This window comes from Moschus berezovskii, chromosome 10 (genome assembly GCF_049115385.1).
Source record: "Moschus berezovskii isolate FMDL1 chromosome 10, NW_MosBer_1.0, whole genome shotgun sequence".
NCBI classification, from domain to species: Eukaryota; Metazoa; Chordata; class Mammalia; order Artiodactyla; family Moschidae; genus Moschus; species Moschus berezovskii.
The window spans coordinates 78,021,452-78,040,393 of NC_142469.1; the positions used below are offsets into that span (position 1 = coordinate 78,021,452).

General features: G+C 40.0%; 2 protein-coding genes across 7 annotated transcripts in view; one reads left to right on the top strand and one right to left on the bottom strand.

The window, feature by feature from the left end:
• Positions 1–460: 460 nt before the first annotated feature.
• On the top strand, positions 461–6,115 carry LOC148776339 (uncharacterized). Its single transcript, XM_088840483.1, has 3 exons — positions 461–862; positions 962–1,112; positions 5,760–6,115. The coding sequence occupies exons 1-3, from the start codon at positions 779–781 to the stop codon at positions 6,113–6,115; spliced, it is 591 nt and encodes a 196-aa protein (XP_088696609.1). The 5' UTR covers positions 461–778.
• Positions 6,116–7,575: 1,460 nt separating this feature from the next.
• SLC18B1 (solute carrier family 18 member B1) overlaps positions 7,576–18,942 on the bottom strand; it is a 32,079-nt gene continuing 20,712 nt past the window's right edge. For 4 of the 6 annotated variants that reach the window (XM_088840764.1, XM_088840766.1, XM_088840765.1 and 1 more), the window contains 7 exons: positions 17,044–17,180; positions 14,996–15,097; positions 13,343–13,434; positions 11,772–11,867; positions 10,009–10,083; positions 8,601–8,694; positions 7,576–8,505 (listed from right to left, as the gene is read on the bottom strand). In XM_088840764.1, the coding sequence (XP_088696890.1) occupies positions 8,290–8,505; positions 8,601–8,694; positions 10,009–10,083; positions 11,772–11,867; positions 13,343–13,434; positions 14,996–15,097; positions 17,044–17,180 (812 nt within the window). In that variant the 3' untranslated portion in view covers positions 7,576–8,289. Of the gene's footprint in view, positions 8,506–8,600; positions 8,695–9,816; positions 10,084–11,771; positions 11,868–13,342; positions 13,435–14,995; positions 15,098–17,043; positions 17,181–18,942 lie in introns of all 6 variants that reach the window. The other 2 variants (XM_055433183.2, XR_016038440.1) reach the window with 2 other exon arrangements.

Sequence of the window (18,942 nt, forward strand, 5' to 3'; positions counted from 1 at the left end):
TTGCTGTTATGATTATCTCACACCCAAAAGGTGGAGGCCCTTTGGTGAGGGTAATGCCCAGTACAGCTTTGACACAGGTCAGGTCAGATGCCTACCTGTTCTTGGCCACTAATTTGCTAAAAGAATGTCAGTTAGTTCACTTCTCTGTTTTCTCATTTCCACAAAATCGCTCATGTTTCCTGTCTTCTAACGTCAGCCTGACCTGAATGGCTTCCCTTGGAATTATACCTTAAATTCCATTCCTATGAGCTCAGCCGGATGGTTTTTCCCCTAGCAGCCCCACAGATTTGCTCTCTGATCAATAACTCTCCCTATTTCATGCATCACTCTATTGTTTTATCTTATTTAAACTTATTTATTTAAACATACACACACACAAAACTTACTGAGAAACTGGGTTAGTCATATGTTACTGTTGAAAAGATTGCGAAACGGTGCAACTGCTCTGGAAAACAGCTTGGGGGTTGCTTTAAAAACTAGTCACAGCCCCACCCCTCGTAAGCAACAGTCATGCTTGGAGGGAGGGCAGGGTCACAGTACCTCCCACAGCCTCTTGTTCCCTGTTCTAGAAGACGTTAGGCAAATGTTTGTGGAGAATTTAGAGGTCTCAGTGAGGGAGGAATTTTCTTATGAGCAGCGTCTTCCATTTCTTGTAAGCTGGGCCATTCATCAAAGTGACTATATTCAAAGACAGAGAAGAAAAGCTGAAGTCTGTGTTTGTCTGCTTTGACCCACCCAGAATCCAAAACTTAGCCTTTGCTAAGTGAAATTTGTTTATATGGAAGATCAATTAATATGCTGTATCTGTTTGGCAGTTCTTGCTCCTCTGAGTCCTGAGAACAAATCAAGACAAATTCACCAGGTACAGGAATGAAAAAGTGTGGGGAGATCTTTCTTTTTTGCGCGGTTATTTTTTTCCAATTAACAACGTGTTTGACCTCAAGTATATTTTTTCTTTCAGAGAATTTGCAGTGGCATGCATGTAATTAAATCTTGTAACTTCCTTACTGCCAGATGGCAGTGGTACGTAATGCACATCCTTGTCCTCATACTATTCGTGTTCCAGATCTGCAGGCTGGACCCAGCTCTTAGGAATGGACACCGACAACCAGGTAACTCTGATGGTCATCAGATACATAAATGAAAGAGGCAACAGCAAACCAGTAATAGCAATCAAAAACAACAGAGGAAATGAATATAATCATTCATTTCACTTAAGTTCTGAAAATATTTGAATGAAAAGTATTAATATGATGTTTGCAAAAATTTAGTAAACAGAAATCTCAATTAAATAGAGTTGGGAGATCAGAGGGGAAGCTCTCATACCCTGTGAGGATAGCAGAGCCCAAAGGGGAAAAGAAAAATTCATCTTCCCAGGCAAGGACTCCGCCAATGAAATCCCAAGGCCTGTTTGTTTACCAGTGCCCTTCCAACTTCCTTTTTCCCTTTATAAAAGTGTTCTCTTTCCCTTGCTGTGTGGGGACTTGTGCATGGCTCACCATGGCTGCTGCTGCTGCTGCTGCTGCTGCTGCTAAGTCACTTCAGTCGTGTCCGACTCTGTGTGACCCCATAGATGGAAGCCCACTAGGCTCCCCCGTCCCTGGGATTCTCCAGGCAAGAACACTGGAGTGGGTTGCCATTTCCTTCTCCAATGTGTGAAACTGAAAAGTGAAAGTGAAGTCACTCAGTCGTGTCCAACCCTTAGCGACCCCACAGACTGCAGCCTACCAGGCTCCTCCATCCATGGGATTTTCTAGGCAAGAGTACTGGAGTGGCTTGCCATTGCCTTCTCCGTCACCATGGCTACAAACCCTGATTTGCAGTTTTCTGTTGATTCCAAATAAACCCATCTTTGTTGAAGAAATATCTGGGCATCTATTTATTCCAGGTCAACGTGTTCAAACAAAATATTTACCTACACTGGCTTTAACTCTCTTAAAAGAGAAAAAAAGCTCTTTTCAAATTCTGATTTGAAACTGATTTCATGCCAACAAGAAATTGAAATCAGCCAACAACAGATTTCATGACTGTAATTTTTGAAACATATAACAATGTGACTTAACAGATCTGGTATTCAAACTTATCTTGAATGACAAAAACTTAAAAATGATAATAATGTACTGCTTTTTGTATTTGTTGTGCTACTGTTGGCCATGATCAGTAAGAAATACATTCCAGATTATTTTAGTACCACTGATGCAATTGCACTAAACTATAAATCACAAGCTATTACTGAATATCATGTTTCTTAGATTGTCATCTATAAATAAACTGTGATTCAAAGTGGATCTGTCGATTTTCTGAAAGAAAGGTCAACTTAAGAAAACACACAACATGGAAGTTGCCAGTTGAATTTTATTTTGGGCAAAATGAGGACTGCAGCCTGGGAGATTGCACTTCAGATAGCTCGAGAAACTGCTTCAAAGAGACAGATGGAGGAAGGTCAGTATACATATGATTTTGGTGAAGGGGGAAATACATGCAATCAAGCACATATTTTTCCAGAAGGTTTCTGCCAGTGAGGAGGAACAGTTTTCCACTATGAAGGATTTTAGTGCTTTTCTAGATATGAGGAGATACAAGAACTGGCTTCATAAAATAGGCTCCTGAAATGTCTAAGATGTCGAGACCTGTCCTGCCAGTTTTCTCCCCCGATCACTGAGTGCCTCACTTTTGCTGTCCACACTGAACTCCTTTCAGAGGGTGTTGAAACTCAGAGGAGGTGGCAGCAAATAATTCAGTCTTCGTAGAGATAGAGGGTGAGTGCCCATGGCAAGTGCCAGTTTGTAGTTGACAGAAAAAAGTGCAGATATTTTAAGAGTTGCAAGTTGTTCTTAATGAAAAACTGCATATGTAAAATTTTGTTTCATTTGTTAATACTTTCAGTTCAGTTCAGTTCAGCCGCTCAGTCGTGTCTGACTCTTTGCGATCCCATGAATCACAGCACGCCAGTCCTCCCTGTCCATCACCAACTCCCGGAGTTCACTCAAACTCATGTCCATTGAGTCGGTGATGCCATCCAGCCATCTCATTCTCTGTCGTCCCCGTCTCCTCCCACCCCCAATCCCTCCCAGCATCAGACTCTTTTCCAGTGAGTCAACTCATCGCATGAGGTGGCCAAAGTATTGGAGTTTCAGCTTCAACATCAGTCTTTTCAATGAACACCCAGGACAAATCTCTTTTAGAATGGACTGGTTGGATCTCCTTGCAGTACAAGGGACTCTCAAGAGTCTTCTCCAGCACCACAGTTCAAAAGCATCAATTCTTCAGCAATCAGCTTTCTTCACAGTCCAATTCTCACATCCATACATGACCACGGGAAAAACCATAGCCTTGACTAGACGGACCTTTGTTGGCAGAGTAATGTCTCTGCTTTTTAATATGCTATATAGGTTGGTCATAAGTATGTTGTTTCAGAGTCTTACTCTCCTGCATGTTTATTTCATAAATCGAAGACATATGATACTGATACCAAAGGAAAAAAAAATCATAACTGGTCTTCAGATCATTCCCTTTTGCAATGATTGTATATAAATAAAAGATTTAGGCAAGAGTACTGGAGTGGCTTGCCATTGCCTTCTCCGAAATAAAAGATACCAGCTCTTTCAGTTCAGTTCAGTTCAGTCGCTCAGTCGTGTCCGACTCTCTGCGACCCCATGAATCACAGCACGCCAGGCCTCCCTGTCCATCACCAACTCCCGGAGCTCACACAAACTCATGTCCACAGAGTCGGTGATGCCATCCAGCCATCTCATTCTCCGTTGTCCCCTTCTCCTCCCGCCCCCAACCTTTCCCAGCATCAGAGTCTTTTCCAGTGAGTCACCTCGTCGCATGAGGTGGCCAAAGTATTGGAGTTTCAGCTTTAGCATCAGTCCTTCCAATGAACACCCAGGATTGATCTCCTTTAGAATGGACTGGTTGGATCTCCTTGCAGTATAAGGGACCCTCAAGAGTCTTCTCCAACACCACAGTTCAAAAGCATCAATTCTTCGGCGATCAGCTTTCTTCACAGTCTAACTCTCACATCCATACATGACCACAGGAAAAACCATAGCCTTGACTAGACAGACCTTGGTTGGCAAAGTAATGTCTCTGCTTTTTAATATGCTATCAAGGTTGGTCATAACTTTCCTTCCAAGGAGCAAGCGTCTTTTAATTTCATGGCTGCAATCAGCATCTGCAGTGATTTTGGAGCCCCAAAAAATAAAGTCTGACACTGTTTCCACTGTTTTTCCATCTATTTCCCATGAAGTGATGGGACCAGATGCCATGATCTTTGTTTTCTCACTTACTAATTGTATTTAATGAAAATCAGTTGGCAGTTCAGTATTTGTTATCCACCTCTCTTGCCAGCTAGATATGAGAAGGTATGTTTAACATATTTAAATCTGGATAACTTAATAAGCAAGTAAATAGAATATTTCATTGATGCATAATATTTAATAATTATTGTCCAAATCCAATTTCCTATGTAAAATATATGGGTTATTTGGGGGAAAAACTAATCATGCAATTACCTTACAACTCAACAGTTGTATTCCTGGGCATTTATCCCAGAGAAGACATTTTCTCACAAAAACCTGTACATGAATGTTAATAGCAGCTTTGTTTTACCTAAAAACTGAAAACAATCCAAATGCCCTTCAATGGAAGAATAACCAAGCTGTATGCCCATATCATGTAATACTACTCAGTGACAAATGACCTACCGACACATGCAACAATGTGGATGGGTTTCAAGAATCTTATGCTGAGTGAAATAAGGCAATCCCAGAAGATAACATACTATATGATTTTCTTTATGCTGCATTCTTGAAATGACAAAATTACAGAAATAGGAGACAGATTAGTGATTGCAAGAGATTAAGGAAGGAGTAGGTGTGAAAGAAAAGTGGCAGCCTGGGCAATTTGAAGACTGGGAATTTTTCTTTATCTTGACTCTACCAATATAACCTGGTTATAATACTGTACTATAAGTGTTACAAGCTGTTACCATTGGGGGAACCTGGATAAAGAATAAGATGATCTCTGGATATTATTTCTTATAACTACATGTGAATCAACAATTATCACAAATTTTTTTAAGTTTAATTTCTAAAAATCTGTGATTTTTATTTGTCCTGTTTATTTTTTCTTTGGATTAGTCTATGTCATATATGTATAGGGTGCAATGTGATCTTAACATAAAAGATATTTTTTACTTATATTCTACATTCAGCCTTATTAAAAAAAAAAAAAGATTTCTTTTAAAGTGGGTATTTTTGTTACATTTAGAAGACCACAACTCAGTTGATAAATCATCTGCCTCAATGCAGGAGACCTGGGTTCGATTCCTGGGTCGGGAATATCCCCTGGAGAAGGAAATGGCAACTCACTCCAGTATTCTTGCCTGGAGAATTCCATGGACAGAGGAGCCGGGCGGACTACAGTCCATGGGATCGCAAGAGTCGGACACGATTTAACCACTAAACCAACCAACCATAAACACAAACAAAGATTCCCCTTAATAGTTTTGACCTACTTTTTGGTTTCATTGTTCAAAGTTCTGCTATCATTTCTTATACTTCTAACCTTTCTGTCATTTAACATTTCAAAATCATAACATGAAGAAAGTGCAAAATTGGTTTGGTACAAAGTGACTTTAAATACACCGGTACCCACAGCACGTACGGTCAGCAGTGTTTTGGGAGTGGGAACAAAAACTTCTCTCGCCAGACAGCCTGGAATCTTTGCGCTGACTTTGAACTTCTCTCCAACAGTCAGCAGCGCGCTAACGGTAATAGGCCGACAGTCCAGAGTGACGTCTGGACGCCAGGTCGAGGCGGTGCAAGCTGCGGCGCCGCTGCCCTGCTTTGAGCCGCTGACGGATCCTGGCGGTGCTTTAATAGCGGCCCTACGTGGCAGAATTGGGAACTGCAGACACTCGGCGGCATCCTTGACCCCTGCGCCGACGAGCGGCAGCCTGGTGTTTTCCTCCAGCCTTCGCCCAGGGGAAGAAAAGCACTGGAATGGAGCCAGGATGCTCCGGGCCTGGCCCTTTCCGCACTGCACACGAGTGCAGCGGGCCGGGGTCACACTCGTCCTAGTGCCACTCCAGCAAACGGGGGAGGAGTGATAGGCCATTTGTGCTTGGCTTGGCACGCCCTGGACCACCCTGTGGAGTTCTCAGGGTTAAGGGGCTTGGAGGGAGGAGGGGAATGAAGAGTTCACTGGGCTTGTGAATCTTCAGTTTGGGGAATTAATGCCAAGCAGCCTTCCGAAGGAAATGGCAACCCACTCCAGTATTCTTGCCTGGAGAATCCCAGGGACGGTGGAGCCTGGTGGGCTGCCATCTATGGGGTCGCATAGAGTTGGACACGACTGAAGCGACTTAGCAGCAGCAGCAGCAGCCTTCCAAAATGGTCCTTAGGTCCAGTTTCTGTCCATATTATCCAATCTGGGTATTGTGATCTTTTTTTTTCCCTTCCAGTGATGTGAAAGGGCAAGGTTTGTTTTGCTTCTTCAGGACCTGCTTTGCTCCCATTCTTCCCCATTTTACTAAGGAGCATCGCTGCCCACCCATACTCTCAAGCCGGATCCTAGGAGTCGTCCTGAATTTCCCTCTCCTCTCTCCATATCAACAAGCCCTGTTGCTTCCACTTCCAAAGACGTCCCTTTCTCTCTACTTCATCACCTTCTTGCTTGGAACTATTAATGACTTTCTCAAAGCTTCCAAAGATCTCCCTCTACCCCTAGTATGCAAACACAATGAGCTTCCTGAAATATGAATCAAATTCTGGTATCCTCCATTCAAAACCCAGTCGCTCCCCACCTCTCCAAATTCCTCTGTTTACCGGTATCCAGCCTTGTGGACCACGGCCACCTTCTCTTTGACCATGTCAAGCTTTTTTGTGCAAACTGAGGAGGGCTCTCCCCTCTCAGTGGCTGTCTCATTGTCATCCTTCAGATTTCAGTTCAAATGCCCCTCCACAGACAGGCCTTATCTAAAGGAGGATCCTCACACTTAATCAACTCCAGCCAATTACTCTTTCATATCACCAGGTTTTTTCTGTCATAGATAACTAGAGATTCTAGTTATTTATTGTTTATCCCTTCCACTAAAATATTAGTTCCATAAAGGCTAGACTGTTTATCTTGATCACAGCTAATTTTGTAATACCAAGCACAATGTCTGCTTAGAGAAGGCATTCAATATGTTTGAATTACTAAATAGATGAAAAACCATTTAGTCTACTAAAAAATTGGGGGTGGTGGTAAATGTAGCTATTATACTATGAGAATGGATCAGGAGGTATGAGAGTTGCACAGCAGAGAGTCACTCAAAACAACGACATGGATTTTACATGAAGTCAGAGGAACCCCTTCCCTAACATAGAACAAGTATTCCTGTGGACTCACTTGCTCTGGAAATGGGATACATCTATTGGAAATATTTAATTTTTTTAATGACAGAACTAAAACAGAGACATTAAGAGAAATGAATAATATTAAACCAAGCATTATTTATAAATCAAGATCCTAATTCACAGTATGTTACAAAATTGAAAGTGCTAAGTAATATTATTCTTGTATCTTTCACACAAACAAAATTTTTAGAAAAGCTGATGGCCACGATATACAATAGAGTTTTTATACCATAGGCTGGAAATTGCTTTTTAAACAAAAACAAACAAACAAAAACTCAGGACACAGAGAAAGCAACTATTTTAAAAACTGATTTCACAGTAATTATTCTGTATATTTTCAGTTATCTTTACATTATTTATAGGCATGTCAAATCAATTCATTTCTTTTCCTATTAATAAAAAAGGTACATTCACAGAATCAGTGCACTCAGTAAAAAGTAAACAGATGAAACGGACACCTAGAGTCAACAGCATCTTCAAGGCCAAGTCCAGCCACTCAGAACCACAAACTTCTGTTCATTTTCAAAGACTCCTCTCATATTTAAGATTTCAAATATGACTGGTTCAGTAGGCTAGTTCTTCGGGATGACAGGATGTGTAGCCCAACACAGGATCACCCAAAACTATGTTAACATTTCCAGGATGCTAGTGTGGAGTCCATGGAGTTTTGTGCATAAAAATTAAGAAAGTCCACACTGATGTTCAAGGCCAGGAGCATCCATCTTCCAGTCCTGTATTGGTTGAAATTCCTAAGGCTACCTTTCATCAGACAAGAGAGCAGTCCGTTCCTCCTCTGTGCCAAGGATATTTTGAAGCTCAGATCTATATTGAAGGAAACAAGAGGCCAACCTCAATACTTCTCACCTTAAAAAAAACTCCGTACCTACATCGCTACCCAACTATTTCCATATATGTGTCTATCAAGTGATGAAGCACAGAGTGCCAAGAGATCTTCAGACTGGAGAATGCGTGTAAAATGCTGTTTGCTTTCCACTCCCACTAGGCAAATTTTAAAGGGAGGAAAAAAGTTCCAGAGTTGACCATACCTCCTCCTTCTCCTCAAGTGCTCCAACAGATAAAACAAGCCCATCACTAGTCCCTTTAACACAAAGAAAGATATGGTTAACGTCAATTATCCAAGTCACGTTTCTCCATAAACATAAGAAAAATGAAAGTAAAAGACTAATTACTCACGCTTGCCAGAGCCCAGAGACCCTGTAGAGCAGCTGCCCATTCGAAACCAATTTTCTCATAGAGAAATCCCCCCAGCGTTGGTCCTACAAAAGCACTAACAACGGAAAGAAGAGGATTAAATAGAGCCCCCAAAAGTTACTTCTTATGGGCTACATGACCTCTTCAATTCATTATATTGAAACTACATGTGTGTGCATGCTAAGTTGCTTCAGTCTTGTCTGACTATTTGTGACCCCATGAACTGTAGCCTGTCAGGATCCTCTGTCCATGGGATTCTCTAGGCAAGAATACTGGAGTGGGTCACCATGCCCTCCTCCAGGGGATCCTCCCAACCAAGGGACCAAACCCTCATCTTGTCTCCTGCTTTGTAGGCGGATCCTTTACCACTAGTGCCACCTGGAAAGCCCTGAACAGGGCATTAGGTGTAAGAAAATAGAAAGTGAAAGTTGCTCAGACATGTCCAACTCTTTTCGACCCCATGGACTGTATAGCTCATGGAATTCTCTAGGCCAGAATACTGGAGTGGGTAGCCTTTCCCTTCTCCAGGGTATCTTCTCAACCCAGGGATTGAACCCAGGTCTCCCACATTGCAGGCGGATTCTTTACCAGCTGAGCCACAAGGGAAGTAAGAAAATAATTCTACCTGAAAAGGATAATGTTTGAAATGTTTAAACAATCTTAAAATTATGACTGCTTCTGAAAAGCTGGTGCCTTATATGAGAATTTTAAAAAGATGGCATGCATTCAAAAGAGTCTTTCTTATATTCTCTCCAGGTATTTGTATTTAAAATAACTCAGTACATACTGATTGATGACAGCTACACAGCTAGCATATAATTATCTCTCTGGTATAGTACAGAGTGGGCTTCCCTGGTGACTCAAAGGAAAAGAATCCGCCTGCCAATGCAGAAGATGCAGTAGATGTGGGTTTGATCCCTGGGTCGGGAAGATCCCCTGGAGGAGGGCATAGCAACCCACTCCAGTATTCTTGCCTGGGAAATCCCATGGACAGAGGAGCCTGATAGGCTATAGTCCGTGGGGTTGCAAAGAGTCAGACACGACTTAGCAACTGAACAACAACATAGTACAGAGTAAAAAATAAATACAAAAATGAATGAATAAATGAATACATCTTTAAACCTGAGACACGCTCCTGTTAAAAGAACTTTAAAATATAGCTTAAATAAGACAAAGTATATGAGACCATTGTGGTTACCTTATTAAAACTGTTGGTATAACCACTGATCTTGAAGTCAGATAGCATGGGTCAAACTGCAGCATTGCCCTAAGAGAATTATGCACCTTCTGGCAGCTCATCTGATCTCTCAGTGTCTGAATTTCTCCATCTGTAAAATGGGAATAGTAGTCTCCAACTTACAAGTGTGAATTAAATTCCAAAGCTACTCACCCAACTGACCACATTGCACCAAAGAGACCTGACACAAGTCCCAGGGTACTTAATCCTTCTTCAAATCCATTTTCACTGCAAAAAGAAACGAGTATATTCATGATTAAGAGGGAAACTTTCATGAAACAAAGGAATAGCATATGGTAGATAAACTAAACCAAACCAGGGATAATCTGGACAAACCCGACAGCAAGAACACTCCATTTCTAAAGTAAAAAGTTAAACTAATTTGAAGATATTCTCTTACTTATGGTTACTCCAGGGTTTTCCAGAAATGCTTCTACTGTATATATAGGATATAATAAGAATCATGACCCACTTACATTACATATTTATTAAAGTATACAATTAAGCAATCTTGAAACAAACATGTAAAGAGAACAATGGGCAACTTTCAGAAAGCACAGCAGCAGCTGCTTATTTCTATGAGGATTGTTGAACTGGCACATCAGACCCAACAGTTATGTTCTTGCTCAAGTTCACTTTGTATTCATCATCACATATACTAAAGACTGACGGCCAAGTGACAAATGCCTGTTGTGGTACAGTACTTCATAATAAAAAGATATATTTGGTCTTCCCCATTCCTGGCAAAGAACTCCTAAAATCTGTGGAATTTCCTAAAATATGAAAGCCATTTTAAAAAAAAGTGTCTTTTGTTGTATTAATGAGATGATTTTTGGACCAGCACCTATACTGCATGGAGAATCAATATGGATTAGAGAGTTGGAACTTTCAGCCCCACAAATCCCTTCCCCATAGGGATGGGAATGGGGCTGGAGATTAAATCAATCGCCAATTGGCCAATGATTTAATCAGCCATGCCTATGTAATGAAGCTTTCATAAACATCCAAAGGAACTGAGTTCAGAATTCTCCCAGCTTGGGAAGCCAGAATGCTTCCACGTGCCACAGTGCTGGGCCCAGATAGAGGCTCCATTGCTTGGGACCTCACTGCCCTTTGTATTCTGTCATCTGACTGTTGACAAGTGAACTGGTTTCCTGAGATCTATGAGCTACTCTAGTAAATTAATCAAATCCAAGTCACGGGAACTGCTGATTTACAGCCAGTGGGTTAGAAACACAGGTAACAACTTGCACTTGAAATTGGCTTCTGAAGCAGACAGCAGTCTTGTGGGACTGAGCCCTTAACCTGTGGGATCTGCTGCTATCTCCACCTAAATGGTTTCAGAATTAATTGAATTGCAGGACACCCACCTGGTTTCAGAGAAGTACTTGGTGGTGTGAGGGAGGAAAATACACACGTTGGAATTGGTGCTAAAATCATTTTACGTGGTCACTCTGTGTCCTTGTATGGACCTCCACTGTGAGAGGGAAATGATGCTGAGGTCTTTCCACTGTGCTTTGGCTTTATTTTAAAATTTATTGAAGTATAATTGATTTACAGTGTTGTGTTAATTCCTATTGTACAGCAAAGGGCTTCAGTTATGCATATACACATATATATATATATATATATATATATGCTTTGACTTTTTAAAAGTGTATCTGTATCAAGGTGTAAACCAAGCCAAGCTTCTATCCACAACCCATTTTACCTATCACTATTAATATTACTCTATATCATCATTTATATTATTGTATTGTTGCTTATAATATTTATAATAATATTGTGTGACATGAAATCATGAAGATTTAGTAATGTAAAAAAAATCCAACATCCTAAAAAACTGATAAATTCAAGAAAGCTTGTGATGTTTACTGTTAATTACAACAATAGCTCAAGCAACGGAAGTAACTTACTGTGCGCAACTGAGAATCTCTGGGAAAGTTGGAATTAAGCTCATTCCAGCAGAGATACCATTTATGACTAATATCAGCACCAACAACCAGAGCTGACTGCAAAAAAAGTTTTGGAGAAAAAAAAAAAAATTAACATTGAAAGAGACAACAAAGCTTCATGCCAAAAAGGGCAGGCAGGATCCTGGGAGAAGTTCCTTTCACAGATTACAAGACTAGTCTGATTCTTATTCCCATCTGATCTTTACATTTTGATGGAAAAAAATCAATTCATTCTGCTATCCCGAGGTCTTTGGCCACACATGTCACATGCCCGGAATCATCCTGCCTTATCACCATATAAAATCCTTTCAAAGTTGATTAAAATGTCAACGTTAATGTCACTCCTTCAAGCACTTAGTTTTAAAATTCCATTGACTGAAAAAGGGCACAGAAGGGACGCGGTAAAGAAGTGACAGGAACCTGCTATTCATTCCTTGCCAGGCCCTATGTCAGTTACTTCATACCCACTGCTCTTTTGAATCCTTGCAGCAACCCTGCCATGTGAGTCTGTTAAAACAACTTTTAAAGAAGACAATCTAGGTGATAGAAGCAAACTTTACTTAACACTTCATGAAGTGTATGGTCTCCTTTCAGAGGACTGCAAAATGGGATGGAAGGCAGGAAGCTTTTACAGGGTAAAGAGTGAAGAACAAGGAAGAGAAAATCAGAAAATATCTGATTGGCCAGGGCCACACAGTCTATCTTGTCTGGGGAGAGAAAGCCAGAGCAGGGTTGGCGATCTGGGGGTGACTGGCTGACTGGATATATTGCTTTCTGGTCAGGAGGAACATTTACAAGGATATGAAAGTTTTCTAAGCTTTGGTTTGCTGATATGGCACCCTGGGCTGGAGTCACTTCATCCTGAGCCTAGAAAGTTATTCCAATGGTTCTATTATCACCTGTTTTGTGTGTGGATAAGAAAACCTAGGCTCTTGGAAGTTAAATGAGTTACCTAAGTTCACATACCAAAGAAGGCACAAAGCCCAAATACAAACCCAAACGTGAAGGACTCTGAAATCCTTGCTTTTTTCCATGTCATGTTTTGTCCCAGAGGTACCTAAAAAGCTTTAAGTAACTCACTTTATTTTAGCAAAGAAGTTATAATAAACGAGCTTTAGTAAGCAGCTACCATATACTAAGGATGACACAGAAACAAAAAAAATTTAGTTCCTACCTCAAGGAGCAAGAAGTAGTGAAAAAAAAAAAAAAAGAAAAAGCATATTCTAAGAACAATCAGCGAAAGGTAGATAACAAGCGCTATTTTTAAAATAAACAAATTGCAATTGAAACACAAAGAAAAAATAAGCATTTTTCTCATTTGATATAGATTTTATGCACTGATGTTCGCTTAGACCATTGCTAGCATCCAGTAATACTGTCAGTAAAACAAATATTTCAATATCGTCCTAAATCTGATAATTATTTAAATAATAAGATTCAAAGATACTAAGCATATCAGTGTTACACCAAAATTCTTAAAAATAATTCTCAATAATATTTGGCTGAAAATTTGAAAGAAGAAAAAAAATTACCTCTTAATGTGCAAGAATGGGGCAGGTCCTAAGAGCATGTAGCAACCTGCTAAGGTTAAGTTTCCAAAAACCAGAAGCCATTTCCTTAGGTGCTGAGAAAGAAAGTCCAAAGAGACTTACAGGTAAAAACCTCCCATAATCCAAGAACATACAGAAATCATCAAGGAATACAAATCATGATATTTTTTAAAAAAATCAATACATTGAAGAAAACAAAATTTTACATGTAAGAGAAAACAGGGTAGATGGTAAACACAAAAGCAAGTGCAATCAGTATACCTCAAGACAGGGTATGAGCAAAGGACAAGATCCCTTGGAAAGGGAGTATATTGTAGATTTTGCAAATGATGAACTGTTTCAAATATAACAATTTGAAAGAAGCAGTCACCACAAGAAACAACCAAGTAGATGCATTATCTAGAAAAATTCACATTTAAAAAAGTATCAAATAAAATTTTTTCTTATAAACTACTGAAATGCAGGCTAAACATTACAAGGGTATGATATCCGTTCAGTTATATATACAGCTACATCTTAAAACTAAGCTCCAAACACTTTAAGACACTTGCTTTTCGTCACCTGGATTACCAAGCGATCTCCACATAATCAGTCTTCATAAATATATACCCATGTGCCACAAAGAGGGGAAACATGAAAATAAGCACTAGTATCACAGAAGCTTGAGAGTTGGTTAATAGTACTAAGCTCTCTATACTAGTCATCTAGACTGAACCATTTAAACCTAGTGAAAGGAGAATAGAAGAAACTTTCTTTCAGGATGCCTCTGGGATAACGATGCATATTGACATGACCAGTCCTTTCACTCTCGTAGAAAAACTACATTTTATCCTTTTAAGTTGGTCAAGTCGTAAGTACCTTTGAGCTCTGTCCTGATTATTAACGTCAATCCATTTTTTTTTTCATCAAGGGAACTTTTTCCTTTAGAAAAGTCTAATCCAGGAGTTTTTCAACAGTTTGGACATGCTGCTGCTGCTGCTAAGTCACTTCAGTCGTGTCCAACTCTGTGTGACCCCATAGACAGAAGCCCACCAGGCTCCCCCGTCCCTGGGATTCTCCAGGCAAGAACACTGGAGTGGGTTGCCATTTCCTTCTCCAATGTGTGAAAGTAAAAAGTGAAAGTGAAGTCGCCCAGTCGTGTCCGACCCTTAGCGACCCCACGGACTGTAGCCCACCAGGCTCCTCCATCCATGGGATTTTCAGTTTGGACATAAGCTTCCCCTTTTTCCAGCTGAAGCAATTGAAAAGTGAATCAGCTCAGGGTGATGACAAGTTGGAAGATACTGAGACCTCACACTGAAACCTCTCCATCAGCTCAAAAAAATGAATATATAAGAATTTAAATGTTCTCACTTCTCCCCTTCCCCCACAAAGATAGCTGTGGTGATGGATATATTAATTAACTAGATGGAGAGAATCCTTTCACAATGTGTAGATATACCAAATCACCATGATGTATACTTCAAATATCTTAAAGTTTTATTTGTCAACTATACTTCAGTAAAGATAACATTTTAAAAATTTTGAATATGTTCATTCTAATCAGTAGCCCTGCAGAACTCCAGAAGTACAGTTGGACAACCACCAGTCTAGACATACAAAAGTCATTCTTAAATATCAATGAAGTGTACATACTGGCATTTTATCACTGAGTAGGCCCACCAGTGGTGAAGAAATGGCATAGGATAATGCCAAACCCAGGAATACCAGTCCCACATATCCAGCTGGTAAATTAAACTGTAAAAGAAATCCCGTGTTAAAGTTACATGGTTAAATCATTTTTAAAAATAAACATTTATCTTTTCCTTCTACATCTCTTCAGCTCTTATCACCTGCCATGAGGCTACTACTAACACTTAGCATCCTTCGTGATTTTTGTCTTATGTTTGTAAATGGATTATATTTTCATTATGGGAGAAGAAACCTAACCAGAGGTCAGAAATACAGGATGTTTTTGCTTTGTTAGCATTTGATAGTAAATTTTTTAATTACCCTTCTATGAACCACAGCATTGTTACATGTCAACCTGTGCTTTGCAAACGTTAGTATACACAAAAAGTTACCTGGAGAACTTGTCATAAGAGGTTTGTGAACCCCAGTCCAAGAATTTCTAATTCAAAAAGTCTGGGAGGAGGCCTGAGAATCTGCATGTCAAGCAACAATCCCCGGTATGCTGTCTGTCCACAGACTAAAGTGCAATGATGTAAAAAGCACTGATGATAATGTCTATTCTATCCATCTCAAAGGAAGTCACTAATTAAAGAATTAGATGGTATGACACTTTTAAAAAGGCTTTAAAAATAGTAAGCTACCTCATAACTCTGTTACTGTTACCAACATGATATAAATGCCTTTATTGGTTATCTGAGTCATTCTCATTTTCCTTAATTTCCTTAACTACTCTTTACTTAAGCACATGGGATCTACTTAGGTCAGTATATGTTTTAACAATTTTTATGACATAATTCAAGCTAAAAATTAGCCCTTTAAAGACAGTAGCAAGATATAAAAGCCAGAAATATCCTCTTCTGATTTTACAACTAGTGGGAGACAGGGTGGACCCCTTCCTTCCCTAAAAGACTGGTCAACCAGTGACAGGACAATAAAAAAGCCAATTCAAAGAACAGATAAGGCAGAAGAAGGGCAACAGGAAAAAAAAAATGTGATAGAAAAACAGGGAAGTACATTTTTAAAGATTTTTATAAGTTAGACATGAGCAACCCGGGTTTATGAAAGATTGTTACAATTTTTTTCAAGGTTTGGACAGAGTTCTTAAAAGGAAGAAAAATGACTCTTAAGCAGACTCGTTGTTGATAATGTGAATGGAATGTGTCATTGAAAACACAAGATATTTTTCTTATGCATTACCTCATAGATGCTCACTGCTTAACTGTGATATTATATTATTTTCCAAAACTTGGGCCTGGCAGTAAAATTACAGTCCCCAAGTTTACCTGTAGAATACCCCAAACTGTTGAGTGACTTGAAGGGGTTGTGTTTCTGATAATGGTGCTTTCTTCATTCTAGGGCCTCAAAGTGAACATGGCTGCAGCTAGTAGATTTTTGTCTTTATAAACACAGATTAACTCTCTAGTATAATTAACTATCAGACTCAGTAATATACTCTATTGCATTATTTCTTAATAATCTTTTTTCAAAAATATCAAAGAACAAGTTGCTATGACATCAAACTTTAAAATTCAGTCATTTTCAGCATTAAAAAAATAGAGACTCCTGGTTCCTTTCTCCCATTTCAGATCAATATAGTTCATAGTCTTTCAAATATATGCAATAGACTAAAAGTAAATGGACCCAGAGGGGATCTGTTAGAAAAGAAGGACACCTCACATTAAATGAGCCACTCAACCTCAAATGCCTCAATGGAATTTAAATAGAGGAAAGTATCCTTGTTAAGCAGTCAGGATGCTGCCCAAGCCAGATCTATGATGACTAGAGCAAGGCCTACGATAAAGAGACCAGATGAAAGCCTTCTTTCATTTACACAAATCAGACCCCTAGTTATAGGGACATCACAGAGGGAAGGTACAGGCTATCGTGATGAATAGATTTCATTCGGCCTCCTCCTTGCAGCCACACCCAGGACTTTCTAGCAAGCAGGGCCTGAGAATAAGCAATTATGTGCACCTACCACAATGAGGAGTTTTCATCACCAGGCTACTCACCTTCTCCAAAACAAAGAGGGACAGTGTAGGATCAAGGAAGCCAAAACAGGAGCTGAATGAGGTGATGACAAAGGATAAAAAGGCAACCTTGGGTAAAGTGATGAGTTTCCAGAATGAGTGTTTCCCTTTATCAGACTCTTTGGGGTAAAAATTTTAAAAGAAATTAGAATAATTAAAATGGCTCAACTTAATCTTTCAGTCTATTTTCAAAAGTAACATTGGTAACGCCATCTTTATCCAGTAATCCAAACAACCACATCTCTGAGTTTGCCTAAAATTGCACATTATCAACATTTCCATATAAGTTATTCAAACCTAGAGGCCATTTCCAGGAACTTAAAAAATAATTTCTCAGATTCAAAAAAATCAACTGGAATCAGAGTATAAGGCGAAGAAGTGGTCTTGGTTGTAGGTCATAATCTAGAAGGCTTTCCCCAGATGGGATAGAGAACACATAAAGCTGCACTTGGTAGGAAAAACCAAACGCTTTATCAGGCAACAATGTGTGCATGCTGAGGAGGAATCTGAGTCAAAGAACACAAGACAATTTTTTTCTGCTTATGGAAAAACACTGGATTGAAAGGGATGCTAGTGAATCATGAGTACATTCAATTTAGCACCAAGGTCAGCTGAAAGCCAACCTCGCGTTAGTTGCTCAGTCATGTCCGACTCTGCAACCCCACAGGCTGTAGTCCGCCAGGCTGCTGTGTCCATGGGATTCTTCAGGCAAGAATACTGGAGTGGTTTGCCATTTCCTTCTCCAGAGGATCTTCTCAACCCAAGGATCAAACCCTGGTCTTCTGCATTGCAAGCAGATTCTTTACCGTTTGAGCTACAGGAAAGCCCTTTAATCTATAGGGAAGCACCAACCTCAGGAGCTGCCATTTCCCCAACAGTAACACAATTTCCACACTGTCTCAAGCACCAGGCATGGTTGTTCCCAAGCCTCCAGTCATATCCTATAACTCCCTTCTTTTTCCCCTGCTAGTTTTTCAGTTTCAGAAAAACATCTATTTCTGCTTCATTGACTATGCCAAAGCCTTTGACTGTGTCGGTCACAATAAACTGTGGAACATTCTGAAAGAGATGGGAATCCCAGACCACCTGACCTGCCTCTTGAGAAACCTGTATGCAGGTCAGGAAGCAACAGTTAGAACTGTACATGGAACAACAGACTGGTTCCAAATAGGAAAAGGTGTACATCAAGGTTGTATATTGCTTATTTAACTTATATGCAGAGTACATCATGAGGAACGCTGGGCTGGAAGAAGCACAAGCTGGAATCAAGATTGCTGGGAGAAATATCAATAACCTCAGATATGCAGATGACACTACCCTTATGGCAGAAAGTGAAGAGGAACTCAAAAGCCTCTTGATGAAAGTGAAAGAGGAGAGTGAAAAGGTTGGCTTGAAGCTCAACATTCAGAAAACAAAGATCATGGCATCTGGTCCCATCACTTCATGGGAAATAGATGGAAAAACAGTGGAAACAGTGTCAGACTTTATTTTTTTGGGCCCAAAATCACTGCAGATGCTGATTGCAGCCATGAAATTAAAAGACACTTGCTCCTTGGAAGGAAAGTTATGACCAACCTTGATAGTATATTAAAAAGCAGAGACATTACTTTGCCAACCAAGGTCCGTCTAGTCAAGGCGATGGTTTTTCCCATGGTCATGTATGGATGTGAGAGTTGGACTGTGAAGAAAGCTGATCACCGAAGAATGGATGCTTTTGAACTGTGGTGTTGGAGAAGACTCTTGAGAGTCCCTTATACCGCAAGGAGATCCAACCAGTCCATTCTGAAGGAGATCAATCCTGGATGTTCATTGGAGGGACTGATGCTAAAGCTGAAACTGCAATACTTTGGCCACCTCATGCGACGAGTTGACTCACTGGAA